At 43.6% G+C, this 19254-nt stretch overlaps 2 protein-coding genes and 2 non-coding genes across 4 annotated transcripts; all 4 read right to left on the minus strand.

Moving 5' to 3' along the window:
- Positions 1-1206: 1206 nt before the first annotated feature.
- On the minus strand, positions 1207-4648 carry rpl13 (ribosomal protein L13). The gene is made up of 6 exons (XM_060872708.1): positions 4599-4648; positions 3775-3891; positions 2973-3114; positions 2459-2632; positions 1511-1567; positions 1207-1406 (listed from the first exon to the last, which is right to left on the minus strand). Exons 2-6 carry the CDS (start codon positions 3876-3878, stop codon positions 1248-1250), a joined length of 636 nt encoding a protein of 211 aa, XP_060728691.1. The 5' UTR covers positions 3879-3891; positions 4599-4648; the 3' UTR covers positions 1207-1247.
- On the minus strand, positions 2713-2793 carry LOC132857213 (small nucleolar RNA MBII-202). The gene has a single exon (XR_009649508.1). It is a non-coding gene; the product is annotated as a small nucleolar RNA MBII-202 (small nucleolar RNA).
- Positions 3184-3264, minus strand: LOC132857218 (small nucleolar RNA MBII-202). The gene has a single exon (XR_009649509.1). It is a non-coding gene; the product is annotated as a small nucleolar RNA MBII-202 (small nucleolar RNA).
- A 7810-nt stretch (positions 4649-12458) lies between the features above and the next one.
- LOC132847478 (protein asteroid homolog 1-like) lies at positions 12459-16304 on the minus strand. The gene is made up of 5 exons (XM_060872835.1): positions 16149-16304; positions 14728-16050; positions 14377-14587; positions 14106-14265; positions 12459-13383 (listed from the first exon to the last, which is right to left on the minus strand). The coding sequence occupies exons 2-5, from the start codon at positions 16018-16020 to the stop codon at positions 13068-13070; spliced, it is 1980 nt and encodes a 659-aa protein (XP_060728818.1). The 5' UTR covers positions 16021-16050; positions 16149-16304; the 3' UTR covers positions 12459-13067.
- Positions 16305-19254: the final 2950 nt, after the last annotated feature.

The following is a 19254-nucleotide window of genomic DNA, read 5'->3' on the forward strand; positions in this document are numbered from 1 at the left end:
CACTAACAATATAATATACACGTGACGGAATATTGAAGTAAAGAACTATCACTTTATCAGACAAAAGTAAGTGGAGATCAACTTTATTCACCAAATTAGTGTCGTAAACGTGGAAGCAGACGATTCTATGTCTTTGTCTCTGAACTACCTCGGGTCACGGGGAGCCTGTGCCTATCTCAGGCGTCATCGGGCATCAAGGCAGGATACACCCTGGACGGAGTGCCAACCCATCACAGGGCACACACACACACACACACTGTAGTTTTACAATTCAAACATGTTCCAGCATGAGACAATGACCCTGTACACAAAGCGAGCTCAAGGAAGACAGGGTGTAGAAATGAAGTTTAAAAATAACCTTTAATTTTGTATAAATTTTCCTGACACATAAAACTAGTAGCGGTGGAAAATGTTGCAGTATAAACTACACATATAGACTGCAGTATGTTGTAGCCTAGTGGTTATGGTGTTGGGCTACCAATCAGAAGGTTGTGAGTTCAATCCCAGGTCCACCAAGCTGCCACTGTTGGGCCCCTGAGCAAGGCCCTTAACCCTCAATTGCTCAGCTGTATTAAAAAATGAGATAGCGTCTGCCAAATGATGTAAATGCAGTATAAACTACAGGGGCATCGAAAGTATCTTTACCACCCAAGATAAGGCAAATTACACAAACCATTAGAAATGAAAATGAGAATGAACCCAAAGTGGAATCTTGTACTTATGCTGCCATCTAGCGGTATGTACAAAGACACACACCAGTCTGTCACTAACTGCTTAACTGGCTCAGGTGTTTGGATCACGTGTTATTAAACTGTGCTGTAAACTCTTTTGTTTAGAATGTAGCACTTAATCCAAGATGTCCAGAAAAACCTCAAATACTTTAATTCTTCAGCAGATCAACAAACGAACCAAATCCATCACAGCCGACCCGAGACGCTTACTGACTCGGCTGCAGCTTCAGCTCCATAAACAAAGCTCATTTGATGTCAGACTTCAGTCCTGAATCTATTAAAATGTAAAGCGTAAATTACAAATGCGGTGCTCAGACTCTTCATTTTAAGAAACAGATTATATAACTATAAAATTTCACACATTTCTAAATGAAACTATTTTTTAAAGTCGACCCTAAACAGCAGCGTCTCAAACGCTTGAGCGTTTATTAAAGTACGTACATAACGGTAACAGAGCAGTGATCGAGACACTTGATTTTATTTCTGAAGGCTTTATTTTGTTGCATACAAAACAGTCTATTTCTTCTTCTCCACGTCCTGCTCGGCAGCCTCCTTTGCCCTCTTGGCGCGGATGCCAAACAGACGGGCGTTGGCACGAGCCATGCGCAGACAGGCGAAAGCCTTGAACTTCTTCTCTTCCTCGGTGATCATGCGGGCCTTCTCCTTCTTATGGACCTGCAGCACAAATTCAGTACATGACTTAAAAATGTGAACAAACTCTACAGAATATAACGAAGCGATAACAGAAATTTGGAGCATTCGGGATCTGAGATACGTACGTTCTTAATGGGCATGACCGTTCCGGTGAGCTGCGTCGCCATCTTGACCTCCTCCGCCTGCAAAAACGAAGGGGGGGGGGGGGAGACAAAGAGGTCAAAATATGTTCAAGAACGTGCAGAAATCCTCCAAACCTCACTGATACTAAACCTAACACCATGAACAGAAACAGAGCAAATCGACTGAGCACAATGTGTTCTCTCTCTCTCTCTGGTTTGTACCGACGCTGCAGAACTGAACCGGATTAACGTTAAATGACCCGCTGGTGAATTTCCTACACGTTACACAATCACGTAACTACGGGCATTTACTGTCGTGTGTGTTTATGGTCATCACGTACAGCACTGGTGGGTTCACCAGGATCCTGGAGAAACTTTTCTTTTTCGTCCTGATGTATACAAGCTACACGGAGGAATGAAAAATCCCACGACTTTAAACTGTACGGCTTTGTAGAGCTTACAATAAGGACTTAACATTAACATTACAGACACCAGATCCGAGAGTTAAGATCAATGTTAATCTACATGAACGGCTTTGTACATTAGCTCCTTTCTCAGACTAACCAATAAAGCCACTCAGAGTCTCTTACTTTATACAAAGCTTGACTTTTCCCCCTAACATTATTACACATGTAAAAGGTTGTAGAAGATGCACAGGATATTATAAACAACATGGTTATAAGTTTATTTGTTTGTTTGTTTTAATATAAAGTTGGTCCAAAAAGTGAATATTCAGCCAATCATTTGAGCTTCTCTTTATAAAGTCATAGATAATTTGCACAGAATTGAGAAAAGCTCAGATGAAACGTCATGGTTACAGTTCACCGCTAATCCTCACACAAGAAGCGAAAGATCAGAATAAACCTGCTTCTGTGAGCAGCATCATGTACATGTGATTACTGCACAGTGTGTAACAGGATTTAGTTTGAGACGTGATGCCGAGACACTTACGGTGCTGTCGCCCTTCTTGGGTGCAGAAGGCTTTCTGGGGAAGAGGATGAGTTTGGAGCGATACACCTTCAGCCTCTGGACGTTGGAGTGCAGGGACTCTGCGGATCTGTTGCGGCGGCGAGGGTCGACGGCGATGCCGATGGTGCGAGCCACTCTCTTGTTGATGCCTGCAGCCTGAGACACGAACAAACCGTGAACATGAACGTAAAGTAAACGGGCGTGAAAATCCTGATCACATCCGTCTGTCTGTGTGTGTCGAGCGCCGCAGTCATCAGCACAAAGGGTTCAAGGAGAATCATCAAACTTGTTCAGAGATTCCGGAGAATTTGTCATCATCTGACTGTTGCTCGGATACACGGGGCAGGATTTTACATAAAGGATCTACGTACCAACGTGTATCGTTTGTTAATCATAATTATAAAAAGATAAAGTGTTGGTGTAAAGTCTACATATCGCTCCATCACTGTGTTTAAGGTTGAAGATATACTAAACTAGAACACACACACACACACACCTTCAGCTCTTCCAGGGTGAAGCCCCGGCCGGCTCGGACCTTGTTGTGATAGCGGATGGTGGGACACCTGACGATGGGCCTGAGAGGTCCGGCGACTGGGCGAGGGGCGATGCGGCGAGCTTTGGCCTGACGAGCCTTACGCCTGTAACAGCAGAAATAAAACTGATGTCAGACCTGTAACTGAACTGTAACACTGAACTGTAACAGACATTAACATGAGCACAAAAGTCATCAGCACAAAGGGTTCAAGGAGAATCATCAGGAGATACAGAGATTCCGGAGAATTTGTCATCATCTGACTGTTTGTGCTTGTTCAAGGCTTCACGTGTGTACTGTGTGTGTCCGTGTCTCTCTCTCCCTGTCTCCCCCCCCCCCACACACACACACCACCAGTCACTCTCTCTGTCTGTCTCTCCCTCTGTGTCTCTCTAACAGTCTCTCCCTCTCCCTCTCCCCCAGTGTCCCCATCTCTCTCTTCTCGTCTCCCCATCCTCATCTCCCCATCCTCGTCTCCCCATCCTCGTCTCCCCATCCTCGTCTCCCCATCCTCGTCTCCCTCTCAACCCGTCTTTCCCCGTCTCACTTCTCCAACCCTGTTCATTTCCTCTCACCACCACAGTAACGTGGCCTTGATCCCCTTTTTATTTTAGTCTCTTGATAAAAGTTCTCTCACGTTACAACAAACATAACAGATGTTTCCATTAAAGAGACACTAATGTAAACACCCCACACACGTGTGTGTGTGTGTGTGTGTGTGTGTGTGTAAGAGGTCACACACAGCTGTATGTGTCCTCATGTGTACCTGCGGAGTTTCCTGGCTGGCTGATTAAACCAGGTACGAACTCTCTTCTGCCAGTCTTTATGGAAGTGAGGGTTCAGGATCATACCATTCCTGCTGGGGGCCATGACTGTGTACTGCCTGTGGGGGACAAACACACACACTGATGTTACACACATATACACGTTACACACACACACAAGCTGATGTTACACACACACAAGCTGATGTTTTACACACACACACACACACACACATACACGTTACACACACACACACAAGCTGATGTTACACACACACAAGCTGATGTTTTACACACACACACACACACAGATGTTACACACATACACGTTACACACACACACAAGCTGATGTTACACAGATACACACAGCCACAACACACGCAGATACACACCTCACACACGTTACAGTACACACAACACACGCTGATGTTACACACGTTTCAGTACACACACGTGTTTCACACACACACACGTTATACACACCGCTAGCTACAGAAGCTAACACACACACACGCGTTACAGTACATACACACACACAGTAGACGGTAACCCGCGCTGGTTCCACTCTGTATTAGTTCATAACCCCTGCTATAACGCACCCGTGTGTAATAACAGGTGTAATAAGTGTGTTATAAACACTTAGTGTTGTTATGAGCTCAGGTGTGTTTATATGTGTAATAACACATTACACACAAACACTACACACTCCATCCTCACACAGCACACACACTAAACACTACACTACACATCCCACAGGCGCCATGAGGGCTGAGGGTCACAGCGCAAGAGGATTAAAGCGGATAAACTGCGGGAACAACAACCTACCGTCAGGGCGGAAAATGGCCGAGAAGGGAAAGGAAGTGAACACGCTAAGCTTTATGGGATATCAACACCGCAGCCAATAGGAGCGCTCCGCTACCGGAAGTGCTGACAACGATAACGTCACACTCATATTATATAAATGTACTTTATAGTTAGATTTATTTATTTATTTATATATTATATACAATTAGTTTAACATGTTTCAACTATATTCATCAGCTGAAAGTCTAATATAACGTCTAAAATATGTAAAGTATCTAAAATATATGAAATACGAAGACTTTTATTTTTATTATTATTATTAGGGGTCAAGGGGCGTAGACACTTATTGTTATCGTTAGTTTTCTTCTTATTATTATTATTCAGTCTTCCGTCATTGAAGTCAATGGCAGCCCATAGAACCGTACGTAGGAAAGTTATGAAATTTGGCAGAAATGTAGAGACCAGTCTTAGAAGTTACTGTAGCAACTTTGGTGTGTCTAGCTCAAACCCTCTAGCGCCACCAACAGTCCAAAAACCCAATTTTGTGCTGAATGGCCTAAGGCCTAGAGGCAAAATTCTTACATCAGAATCAGAACCAGAATCAGAAAGGTCTTTATAAGGAACACACACACACTTACACACACATTTACACACACATTTACACACACACACTTACTCACACACACACTCTCACACACACACAGACACACACAGACACTCACACACACACACTCACACAGACACACACATGCACTCACACTCACACACACACTCACACACACACACACAGACACTCACACAGACACACACACTCACACAGACGAGGAACTCACATACTCACACACTCACATACACACACATTTACACACACACACTCTCTCACACACACACACTCTCTCACACACACACTCACACACACACACAAACACACACACACACACAGACGCACAGAGACACATACACACACACACACTCACACACACACACTCACACACACACACGCACACACATACACACTCACACAGACACACTCACACACACACTTTATTGCCAAGTATGTTTTCACATACGAGGAACCCACACACACTTACACACACATTTACACACAAACACACTCATTCACACTCGCACACTTACTCACACTCGCACACTCACATACTCACTCGCACACTCACATACACACTCACACTCACATACACACACTCACAGTTACACACTCACTCACACTCGCACACACTCACACTTACATACACTCACACTCGCACACTTGCTCACACTCGCACACTCATTCACATACTCACAAACACCTTCACTGACTCACACACTCACACTCACTCACAGACACTCACACACACTCACTCACACACATACACACATACACACACACTCACACTTACACACACACTCACACTTACACACACTCACACTTACACACACACTCACACTTACACACACACTCACACACTTACACACACACTCACACTTACACACACACTCACACACACACTCACACTTACACACACTCACTTACACACACACACACTTACACACACACATTTTGAATTTTCACGTCAAGTTCAGTATTTTACCAATACAATGCCATATAGCTACGAAACTTGGTATGGTTCATCAGCGACATGTTCTGAGTGCATCTGATCGGCTTGACCCCGGTATCGCTGCTTGCAGCTATATTTATTATTATTATTATTAGGGTTCAAGCGTGAAGCGCTGGAAACCTATTGTTTTTGTTAGGATTATTATTATTATTATTATTATTATTATTATTATTATTCCGCCCTAGAAACGGTCGTGCAGCCCAAACCGTAAGGCCTAGAGAGCTCAAGCTTCAGCGCCCCAAAACGTGTTTGTCCCCATAACCCCTAAACCCCTAAAGCCCCTATGTCCAAATCTCAAGTGCTTTATATCGTTGGAATCCTTGGCTCATCACTTAAAAAACGTATATCTCCAATTTCATTTTCGCTATAGCGCATTTTATCCGAAACCTACTTTTGCTAACTAGTCTTAGGTTTTTCGCCTGATCGAGACCAATCCAGTGCAGTAATATTCTCTGGAGTCTCAATGACAATAATTTTCGAAAAAAAGTCTAAATTTTGATTCAGGGTCCTTAAGGGGCCCCAAAAGGTTTGGACTGTGAGGAGCCAGTTTTACTAAAATGTCAATAACTCAAGAACTAAATGAGCTATCGACACAAAACTTGGGACACATGTGAAAGAGGTCAAACTGAGGTTCAAAAATCGTGGCGATTGGCCACTTTGTGGCGCTATAACGGAAAAATCACTAAAAACAGCCATTTTTTAAAAAAAGCCCTCTAGCGCCCCCAACAGTCCAAAAACGCAATTGTGTGCTGACTTGTAAGGCAAAGATTCTGATTCTGGTTCTGACTCAGAGTGGGTGGGGCCTAACCCCGGGGCTTGTCTTGAAATGGGCGGGGCTTTAACCGGTAATAATTAATTTGTAATATTTATAACACTAGCTTACTACCTTTATGTTTTTATGAAATACAGCAAAAACGTGTCAGACACACTGTCTGGTTACTGGTTAGAGACAGCTGAAGGTTTAAAAAAGAAAAAAAATCTCCGACAGGCAGAGACTCAATGCGAGTCGCATTCTACCAAGCAAGCACCACGTCTGAACGAACCCACGTTTACCAGAACTCTACTGGTTAGTAAGTACGTATTATTAACGTTACAACCCGAAGTAAAAAGCTGAAGAAACCCTAAACGTTAACGGAAAAGACCCGCGAACCCGAGTGACTGAGGGAGAGACAGAGAGCTGTTCTGTGTGTGACTGTGAGTGAGCAGAGTAAGACACAGCAACACAATACATCTGTATGTGTGTAGGGGAGGGGCGCTGTGACTAGCCTATCACTGTAGGGGAGGGGCACTGTGACTAGCCTATCACTGTAGGGGAGGGGCGCTGTGACTAGCCTATCACTGTAGGGGAGGGGCGCTGTGACTAGCCTATCACTGTAGGGGAGGGGCGCTGTGACTAGCCTATCACTGTAGGGGAGGGGCGCTGTGACTAGCCTATCACTGTAGGGGAGGGGCGCTGTGACTAGCCTATCACAGAACGCTGACACAATCAGCTAGCCAATGATGATTTTCATACAATCCGAGCACAGATATTGACTCGTATTACTCGTATAATACTCGTACACGGCAGAAGTGCTTTATCCGTACCGGATACTCGTTTCAGCCGAGTATCCGGCTCATCTCTAATGGATATGACTTTGTTTATTTTAGGGAAAACTGGACGGGTGAGTACTTCACATGACATATGTTGTGGCACACTCTGTAGCATGACATATGTAGCATGACATGACATATATTGTCATGTCAATCCAAAGGCCTTAAATGCTTGAACCCGGGAAATGCTGCTTGCAGCTTTAATTAGGGTTCAAGCGCGAAGCGCTGGAACACTATTGTATTTGCTCAGATATTTTTTAGGATTCAAGCGCGAAGCGCTGGAACACTATTGTATTTGCTCAGATTTTTATTATTATTATTATTATTATTCCACCATAGAAACGGTCGTGCAGCCCAAACCGTAAGGCCTAGAGAGCTCAAACTTGGTCAGATGGTAGTTACTCAGGGCCAAGGTCTCAGCGGAATCGGACAATTTGGGGCGCTTCAGCACCCCTCAATGCGTTTGTGCCCATAACTCCCAAACCGTATGTCCAAATGTCAAGTGCTTTATATCATTGGAATCCTTGGCTCATGACTTAAAAAACGTATCTCTCAGATTTCATCTCTGCCATTACATTTTTTTGCTATAGTGCATTTTGTCTGAAACCTACTTTTGTGAACTAGTCCTAGGTTTTTCGCCTGGTCGAGACCAATCCAGTGCAGTAATATTCTCTGGAGACTCAATGTCAATAATCTTCGAAAAAAAGTCGAAATTTGAAAAAAAGTCGACTGTGAGGAGCCAGTTTTACTAAAATGTCAATAACTAAATGAGCTATCAACACCAAACTTGGGACACATGTGAAAGAGGTCAAACTGAGGTCAAATTGTTCATTAATTATTTTTGATCAGGTGAAAAACCTAGAAAAAACAGTTCAAAAACCGCCGCGATTGGCCACTTCGTGGCGCTATAACGGAAAAATCACTAAAAAAAGCCATTTTTAAAAAAGCCCTCTAGCGCCACCAACAGTCCAAAAACCCAATTTTGTGCTGACTCGTAAGGCAAAGTCTCAGAATCAGAATCAGAATCAGAAAGGTCTTTATTGCCAAGTATGTACCGATATGACTTTGTTTATTTTGGGGAAAACTGGACAGGTGAGTACTTTACATGACATATATTGTGCAACACGTTGGTAAGCTTTTCTGTATTAGAGACACTAGGTTAGGAGCGGGTGCCACCCTCTGTAACTTGCGGGTCACTTTGTGTATGTGAAAATCCTTTAAGGCCTTAAACTCCCTAAAGGCCTTAAACGCTTGAACCTGGGAAATGCTGCTTGCAGCTTTAATTTAATTTATTTTCAGTTATGCACAATTGAAGTTCATGATCTGTGTTTGCTGTTTCACAACATGATTGTACATTAGAATTTCTACAAATCTTTAACAGAAGTGTGTGTTTTTTGGTCCAGGGTTATTCTTTATCATGTCTTTTATTACCTTCGTGCTCTGTTGTTCCATCCAGATTCGGCTGAAGCACATTTTGTGAACTCTGTAACCCATTAGAAAACGATAGCCGGGTCACGGCACCAAGGAGGAGCAGCAGGTAGGTCAGGAAACCTCAGGAGACGTCGCTCAGTTTGATAATAGTTAATAATATAGTTTATATTCTTTTTGTGTGTACACGAGATGAACACTGCCGTATCACACAAAAGAGATGTGATGAACGACTGAAGGGTTGAAATGTATTTTAGACCAAACACTTCCATAGTTTTGGGAAAATTATTTATTATACTACAGAATTCTGGATTCTGAAAAACAGGATTCTGATTGGACACTTTATAGTTATGATATTAACCTTTTATTCACATCTACAAAAACAAATGAAACAAGACATATAATCTCTGAGATGGTGAAGATTCCTGACTGATAATAAAATACATGACAGAGAATAGAATGGAATATAAATTGTCCAAAAACTGTTGAAATGATTTCATCTTGTTGCTTCTCACTGAGCCTCTGGAGCAGAAGTGCAGCACACCTTCAGGTCTTTATACTCGTTTAATATTTCCGAAGTTTTCTTTCCTTCCGTTCTTTTCTTTCCTTCTTGTCTAAAATATAAATGCATTTCTGAAATCTATTCTAAAATGGTTGCTCCCGAAGCCGAGTGTACAGTAAAGTATTGTGACATTAATATGGTGCAGGATCGTAGACGACAGGACTGATTATCAGCCTAGTTTCTGTTTATGCAGAAATTATCATTAATACATGAGTTAATTTGTGTGTTTTAAATACTGTATTAAGCAAATTAATGCGATTTGTTACATAAAAAAAAACACACACATAAATTTACTGCCTGCTCTCACGCTCCTGCTTCTTAGACTTGGTTTTTGGTTTCTTGCGTTTGGTTTTGTTTTTCGTGCGAAAGCTGCAGGTTTTCATCTTCAACCTCGTCCTCATCCATCAGATGTTTAAACTCTTGGCTTAGTTGGTCCACCACTGCCTGGCTCTCACTTGGCCTCTTCCTCATCCTCATCCTCATCAGCAAGTCGTCATCCAGCTCATGTTCTACTGCAGTTTGCAGAATTTGGTAAAGCCTGATGGCGACTGGGGCTCCGGCGAAGAAAGACTCGGGCTCGATACCTCTTTTCAGCTCGTGGGTTATACCGTGCACCAAAGTGCCACAATACAACCTGATTAAAAAAACATGACAAATGAAACAGTCCTGTTATAACACACCTGTCAAGTTCAGAACGATTCACGTGGAATTCTGATTCCGTGAACGGCTTTATTTGTTTTGTTTCTGTATTATACAGTATAAGTGAGAAAGGCTTCATAGGCGCTGTGACTAGCCTATCACTGTAGGGGAGGGGCGCTGTGACTAGCCTATCACTGTAGGGGAGGGGCGCTGTGACTAGCCTATCACAGAACGCTGACACAATCAGCTAGCCAATGATGATTTTCATACAATCCGAGCACAGATATTGACTCGTATTACTCGTATAATACTCGTACACGGCAGAAGTGCTTTATCCGTACCGGATACTCGTTTCAGCCGAGTATCCGGCTCATCTCTAATGGATATGACTTTGTTTATTTTAGGGAAAACTGGACGGGTGAGTACTTCACATGACATATGTTGTGGCACACTCTGTAGCATGACATATGTAGCATGACATGACATATATTGTCATGTCAATCCAAAGGCCTTAAATGCTTGAACCCGGGAAATGCTGCTTGCAGCTTTAATTAGGGTTCAAGCGCGAAGCGCTGGAACACTATTGTATTTGCTCAGATATTTTTTAGGATTCAAGCGCGAAGCGCTGGAACACTATTGTATTTGCTCAGATTTTTATTATTATTATTATTATTATTCCACCATAGAAACGGTCGTGCAGCCCAAACCGTAAGGCCTAGAGAGCTCAAACTTGGTCAGATGGTAGTTACTCAGGGCCAAGGTCTCAGCGGAATCGGACAATTTGGGGCGCTTCAGCACCCCTCAATGCGTTTGTGCCCATAACTCCCAAACCGTATGTCCAAATGTCAAGTGCTTTATATCATTGGAATCCTTGGCTCATGACTTAAAAAACGTATCTCTCAGATTTCATCTCTGCCATTACATTTTTTTGCTATAGTGCATTTTGTCTGAAACCTACTTTTGTGAACTAGTCCTAGGTTTTTCGCCTGGTCGAGACCAATCCAGTGCAGTAATATTCTCTGGAGACTCAATGTCAATAATCTTCGAAAAAAAGTCGAAATTTGAAAAAAAGTCGACTGTGAGGAGCCAGTTTTACTAAAATGTCAATAACTAAATGAGCTATCAACACCAAACTTGGGACACATGTGAAAGAGGTCAAACTGAGGTCAAATTGTTCATTAATTATTTTTGATCAGGTGAAAAACCTAGAAAAAACAGTTCAAAAACCGCCGCGATTGGCCACTTCGTGGCGCTATAACGGAAAAATCACTAAAAAAAGCCATTTTTAAAAAAGCCCTCTAGCGCCACCAACAGTCCAAAAACCCAATTTTGTGCTGACTCGTAAGGCAAAGTCTCAGAATCAGAATCAGAATCAGAAAGGTCTTTATTGCCAAGTATGTACCGATATGACTTTGTTTATTTTGGGGAAAACTGGACAGGTGAGTACTTTACATGACATATATTGTGCAACACGTTGGTAAGCTTTTCTGTATTAGAGACACTAGGTTAGGAGCGGGTGCCACCCTCTGTAACTTGCGGGTCACTTTGTGTATGTGAAAATCCTTTAAGGCCTTAAACTCCCTAAAGGCCTTAAACGCTTGAACCTGGGAAATGCTGCTTGCAGCTTTAATTTAATTTATTTTCAGTTATGCACAATTGAAGTTCATGATCTGTGTTTGCTGTTTCACAACATGATTGTACATTAGAATTTCTACAAATCTTTAACAGAAGTGTGTGTTTTTTGGTCCAGGGTTATTCTTTATCATGTCTTTTATTACCTTCGTGCTCTGTTGTTCCATCCAGATTCGGCTGAAGCACATTTTGTGAACTCTGTAACCCATTAGAAAACGATAGCCGGGTCACGGCACCAAGGAGGAGCAGCAGGTAGGTCAGGAAACCTCAGGAGACGTCGCTCAGTTTGATAATAGTTAATAATATAGTTTATATTCTTTTTGTGTGTACACGAGATGAACACTGCCGTATCACACAAAAGAGATGTGATGAACGACTGAAGGGTTGAAATGTATTTTAGACCAAACACTTCCATAGTTTTGGGAAAATTATTTATTATACTACAGAATTCTGGATTCTGAAAAACAGGATTCTGATTGGACACTTTATAGTTATGATATTAACCTTTTATTCACATCTACAAAAACAAATGAAACAAGACATATAATCTCTGAGATGGTGAAGATTCCTGACTGATAATAAAATACATGACAGAGAATAGAATGGAATATAAATTGTCCAAAAACTGTTGAAATGATTTCATCTTGTTGCTTCTCACTGAGCCTCTGGAGCAGAAGTGCAGCACACCTTCAGGTCTTTATACTCGTTTAATATTTCCGAAGTTTTCTTTCCTTCCGTTCTTTTCTTTCCTTCTTGTCTAAAATATAAATGCATTTCTGAAATCTATTCTAAAATGGTTGCTCCCGAAGCCGAGTGTACAGTAAAGTATTGTGACATTAATATGGTGCAGGATCGTAGACGACAGGACTGATTATCAGCCTAGTTTCTGTTTATGCAGAAATTATCATTAATACATGAGTTAATTTGTGTGTTTTAAATACTGTATTAAGCAAATTAATGCGATTTGTTACATAAAAAAAAACACACACATAAATTTACTGCCTGCTCTCACGCTCCTGCTTCTTAGACTTGGTTTTTGGTTTCTTGCGTTTGGTTTTGTTTTTCGTGCGAAAGCTGCAGGTTTTCATCTTCAACCTCGTCCTCATCCATCAGATGTTTAAACTCTTGGCTTAGTTGGTCCACCACTGCCTGGCTCTCACTTGGCCTCTTCCTCATCCTCATCCTCATCAGCAAGTCGTCATCCAGCTCATGTTCTACTGCAGTTTGCAGAATTTGGTAAAGCCTGATGGCGACTGGGGCTCCGGCGAAGAAAGACTCGGGCTCGATACCTCTTTTCAGCTCGTGGGTTATACCGTGCACCAAAGTGCCACAATACAACCTGATTAAAAAAACATGACAAATGAAACAGTCCTGTTATAACACACCTGTCAAGTTCAGAACGATTCACGTGGAATTCTGATTCCGTGAACGGCTTTATTTGTTTTGTTTCTGTATTATACAGTATAAGTGAGAAAGGCTTCATGACCACAGGTGACATGACGAAGTGTAACTTTAACACAGAATAAAGGCTGGGTGTGTGTCCCGTCCCTGTGACTCAGAGCCTCATGAGACTGTTAAATAATCCACTCCTTTCTACATACACTGTTATCCTGTGATGTTTATATCTTTTAAGGATTATTATCTGCCTGATCTCTGGGGTGGGACGAGGGAACTGACTTATTTAGGACAGATATAGTAATTAAGGTTCTTTTACAGGTTCCAAAACCTTACCCTAATATTTGGGTTATAGTCTTTTCTTAGTGCCAGTTTTAAGTTTGCAGGCTTTTGAACTTATCTAGTTCTAGTCTTTGAGCTTCTCGGCTCCAGTGTTTAAGACTTCATCACTTTATCACCTTCGGTTTCCAAGCAGCAGTCAGCTCTCACATGACAGCTCCACCCAACGAAGGTGAGGACCAACGCATGCTAATGTGACATCACAAACACTCATGATGTATGCCCCGCCCACTGATCATCTGGATTTAAACTCATGCAACTTAGAAGCTGGTGTTTGTACATAAGGTAACTGAGGGGAAGTCAGTGTGAGATAAGAAGTGAGCGTACCTTGCTAACTCCGGCTCCGGCACTGGATGATTCAGCAGCTGGTTCAGACAGAAGCTGTCCTTTAGACAGGACTGCCACTGACACAAAGCGTGAGCTAACCCCAGATCCAGCAGCTTCTGACTCTTTAGCTTCCTAAACCTCAAAATAACTGGTTCACTGTCTGCAAAGCAGGAAATAATAACAGCATGAATCTTCGCATCTCTGAGTCTTGGTACAGTTTGAAGATTGTTAACATTAATGCTGCCATGTTATCTGTTTTTTTCACACTTACCCTCAGCCTGATCTCTGCTCACGTGTCCGTAGGCCAAGCTGGTCAGTAAAGCCCAGAACATTTCTGCTCTCGGCTCAGGCGTCGCATGTTTTAGCCAGAAACATGTGACGTACACAGCGAGCTGCAGAGCTTCAGGGACATGGAGTGAATCAGAGATCAGAGACACGCCAAGAGCCTCCAACATGACCTGCAGACGCAACTGCTGCGGCATCTACAACACAAGAGCATCAAGCTTTCATCTAGAGAAAAGAAGGAACATTTACTGTTCCACATTTAGTAAAAATCAGTATAGCTTTTTTTTGACAGAAAGGAAAGGTAGAGACAGTACAGAAGATAAACCCTGAGCTTTACCTCCCACAGTGAGTCCAGGTGTGTCACTACACCTCTGGGTAGAACAGCTGGAACCATGGAGCTGGTCACCGTCATCTCCTGCCTGCTGTATTCCTCCACATCAGTCTGCTGTTCGTCTCCAGAAGATCTGCTGTCTTTCTTCACCTTCTGCAACCTGGTACACAGCAGTATGCCGTACATCACCTGTCGAATCAGACGAGACGTCTCGCTGCTGCTGCTCAGCTCAAAGTCCTCCACCTGGGGGTTCAGCATGACCCTCTGCAGTGTCACGACTTCAATGATGGTGGAATCCAGCTTGCCTTCTGCCAGAGGTTTTAGAGTCCAGGCTGGAAGATTCTGTAAAGGGCCTGGAGGAACGCTCTGAGGTTCTCCGCTCATGAAGAACTGACCAATGGAGCTGGGTCGGAGTCTGTACTCTGCCATCCCCTGATTTATTGCTAATTGAATGCTGTCTGATTTCCTGTTCTTCCCCAGGGGGCTGAGGAGAGCAGCGATGGCTTCTTTCGGCCCGGGGAACTGTGACAACCACACGAGTACGCCATCGACCTGGGCTGTTGCTCCAGGTCTAGTTGAGAACTTTGAGAAGTTTGGAAAAGCACTATTGTCCAGTTTGGTGTAGTCGTTTCCCAGAATGACGGCAAAAAGTGAAAGATTATATTTATTCATGCGGTTAAAAGCAGCACAGAGATTTAGAACACGGTACGACCTGGTAGGGATGAAATTTTTACTATTGTGTCTTAGCTTGCTCACTTTCCTCCACTGGAAATGATCAATGGGCAAAAATCCACTCTCGATGTTGAAGATGTAGAAATCGCTGTCGTTGGACAGAACAGGACAGTTCCACTCGCTGGCCAGCGCGGCTGCTTCCCAATCCGCCTCTGCCAGACACTGAATAAAGGGAATTCCTAGTTTTCGGAGGATCTGCTTGAAGACATGTTTGGTCAAAATGGGTAGTATTTCTCCTGAACAGCCCCTGGACACGGCATTGGCTTTTCTGATCCTTTCATGGCATCTTGTCTTCAGGGTGTCAAATTTTTTGCCACTGATGTCGTCCCCTCCATCGAGCACCACGTAGGGCTCAATATCACACATTCTGAGATTTCTGAAAAACAGCGTAACGATTTTCTCAAAGTCATCGTAATCTCCACCGTGTGCTTGGTCCCCGTGTGACCTGAAGTACAGACTGTAGTACAAACTGGATCCATCGATGATGAGTTTGCTTTCTCTAAAGCAGTGCGGCTTCAGGAAATCACTGTTGCTCTCGATGTACCTGTGAAGTCTCTTAACTCCCATAATGAGAAAAGTTCAGTCCTTGGAATGACACTAACAGTGAAAATAAAGTGTGAGCGTACATTTACATTTACAGACAGATTATTACAATCATCATGTATTAAGACAAGAGGAACAGAAGACAAACCAACCTGTTAGCCTTCAGTAAGCAACATTAAGTGTGAAGAAATATCACATCTGCTTTTCTTGTTCCTCAGGTTCTCTGGTTGTGTCCCAAACCGGTCCTAATAATCAGTGTTGGAGCAGATCTCATGCTGGAACGAGCTCACAATCAGTAAACTAGAAGGTAAATTAGGACACAGCCCAGATGAATCGGCACAAACAGTCTGACTGAAAACGAAACTCAGATGAAGCTGGAAAACGAAACCTAACAAAACCAAACAAAACCTAACATTTGATCTGCTCGTGTTAATTCATTTCATTCTTGTGTCAAACTAAACAACACTGTTGTAATATTAGATGAGATATTTTCAGTGTTTTTATCATTTTATTTCATGTAAACACTCAGTGCTGTGAGTTTAATTTTTTCACTGCCGTTCAGTTTCCAGGTTGATTTCAATAAAAACAACAACAATAATGTCACGTTGTTTTAATGTTTATTCTGGAGGTCAGTTTCACAATTATTTATCTGTGTTATTGTTTAATTTGTACTTTATTTGTTTACTCGGTGTCTTTGGTGTTGTGGACTTTTATGACCAAACAATTTCAGTTAATAATCACTAAAGTGCCCTCAGCTCTGTTATTACTAATATCATCATAAAGACCTACAAACAAGATGTCGCTGTGTTTTTATCACAACACAATCATCGTTCAGACACTAATAAACATTCATAAACAAATAAATTAACTAATAAAATAAAAACAAAAAAATCCTGATTTATTACAATACAAAAAAGTATGTGGCTCCTCAGTGGCAAGGCACCGGGGGTGGATGAGATCCGCCCTGAGTACCTCAAGTCTCTGGATGTTGTGGGGCTGTCTTGGTTGACACGCTTCTGCAACATTGTGTGGCGGCTGGGGACAGTGCCTCTGGACTGGCAGACTGGGGTGGTGGTCCCTCTGTTTAAGAAGGGGGACCGGAGGGTGTGTTCCAACTATAGGGGGATAACACTCCTCAGCCTCCCCGGAAAAGTCTATGCCAGGGTACTGGAGAGGAGAATTCGGCCGATAGTCGAACCTCGGATTCAGGAGGAACAATGCGGGTTTCGTCCCGGTCGTGGAACACTGGACCATCTCTATACCCTCACCAGGTTGCTGGAGGGTTCATGGGAGTTTGCCCAACCAGTCCACATGTGCTTTGTGGATCTGGAGAAGGCATTCGACTGTGTCCCTCATGGTGATCTGTGGGGGGTGCTCTGGGAGTATGGGGTCCGGGGGCCCTCTGCTAAGGGCTGTCCGGTCCCTATATGACCGGAGCAGGAGTTTGGTTCGCATTGCCGGCAGTAAATCAGACTTGTTCCCGGTGCATGTTGGACTCCGGCAGGGCTGCCCTTTGTCACCGGTCCTGTTCATTATTTATATGGACAGGATTTCTAGGCGCAGTCGGGGGCCGGAGGGAGTCCGGTTTGGGGACCACGAGATTTCGTCTCTGCTTTTTGCAGATGATGTTGTCCTGTTGGCTTCCTCAAATCAGGACCTTCAGCGTGCACTGGGACGGTTTGCAGCCGAGTGTGAAGCGGCGGGGATGAGAATCAGCACCTCCAAGTCCGAGGCCATGGTTCTCAGCCGGAAAAGGGTGCCTTGTCCCCTTCAGGTTGGTGGAAAGCTCCTGCCTCAAGTGGAGGAGTTTAAGTATCTTGGGGTCTTGTTCACGAGTGAGGGAAGGATGGAGCGGGAGATCGACAGGCGGATCGGTGTATCTTCTGCAGTGATGCGGTCGATATACCGGTCTGTTGTGGTGAAGAAAGAGCTGAGCCGCAAGGCGAAGCTCTCTATTTACCAGTCGATCTACGTTCCTACCCTCACCTATGGTCATGAGCTTTGGGTCATGACCGAAAGGACAAGATCCCGGATACAGGCGGCCGAAATTCGTTTCCTCCGCAGGGTGGCTGGGCGCTCCCTTAGAGATAGGGTGAGGAGCTCGGTCACTCGGGAGGAGCTTAGAGTAGAGCCGCTGCTCCTCCACATCGAGAGGAGTCAGCTGAGGTGGCTCGGGCATCTGTTCCGGATGCCTCCTGGACGCCTCCCTGGGGAGGTGTTCTGGGTATGTCCAACCGGGAGAAGGCCCCGGGGAAGACTTAGGACACGCTGGAGGGACTATGTCTCTCGGCTGGCCTGGGAACGCCTCGGTATTCCCCCGGAGGAGCTGGAGGAAGTGTCTGGGGAGAGGGAAGTCTGGGTGTCCCTGCTCAGACCGCTGCCCCTGCGACCCAACCCCGGATAAGCGGTAGAAGATGGATGGATGGATGAAAAAAGTATGACTTTATTCCACCATCGTAATTATAAAGATCATTTAAAACTAGTATTTCTTTATTATTATTATTATTATTATTATTATTATTTTTATTATTATTATTATTATTATTAGGCTAATTTACAATACACTAACCTTTAATTGGTTTATTTTTAAAAACGGACATTTTCATGACAGATTTTTAGTGACTGGCTCCGCCTAGTGGAGAAGATACATAAACATATATATACACACATGTAGTTTATCCATCACTTCTATACTTGCCAAAGCAAGAGGAATATATTAACTCATAACTTCAGGTCAAAGTAGCCCACTACACCACCCCGGGGGCCTAGAACCAGGGACTCAGCCTCTGTCTCTCCCTCCCTCTCTCTCTCTATCTGTCTCTCTCTCCCTCTCTCTCTCTATCTGTCTCTCTCTCCCTCTCCCCTCCCCCTCTCTCCCCCTCCCCCTTCCTCTCTCTCTCTCTCTCCTCCTCTCACTTCCCCCCTCTGTCTCTCCCTCTGTCTCTTCCTCCCTCCCCCCTTCCTCTCTCTCGCTCCCTCTGTCTCTCCTCTCTCTCCCCCCTCTCTCTCCCTCCCTCTCTCCCCCTCTCTCCCCTCCCCCTCCTCCCCTCTTCCTCTCTCTTTCTTCCTCTCTCTCCCTCCCTGAACTGTTGCTGGTTGTAGTTTTGTGGAACAATATGGATGATGCCTCTTTACATTCTGGCAACTCGAGCTTAAATAATCATGTCAGCTAGGCATGTGTCAATAATATTGGTTTTCCATCAGTGACAGATCCGGTACATAGACGTGAAATGCATTAATATGATAAACTGTAATGAG

This window comes from Tachysurus vachellii, chromosome 1 (assembly GCF_030014155.1).
Source record: "Tachysurus vachellii isolate PV-2020 chromosome 1, HZAU_Pvac_v1, whole genome shotgun sequence".
NCBI lineage: Eukaryota > Metazoa > Chordata > Actinopteri > Siluriformes > Bagridae > Tachysurus > Tachysurus vachellii.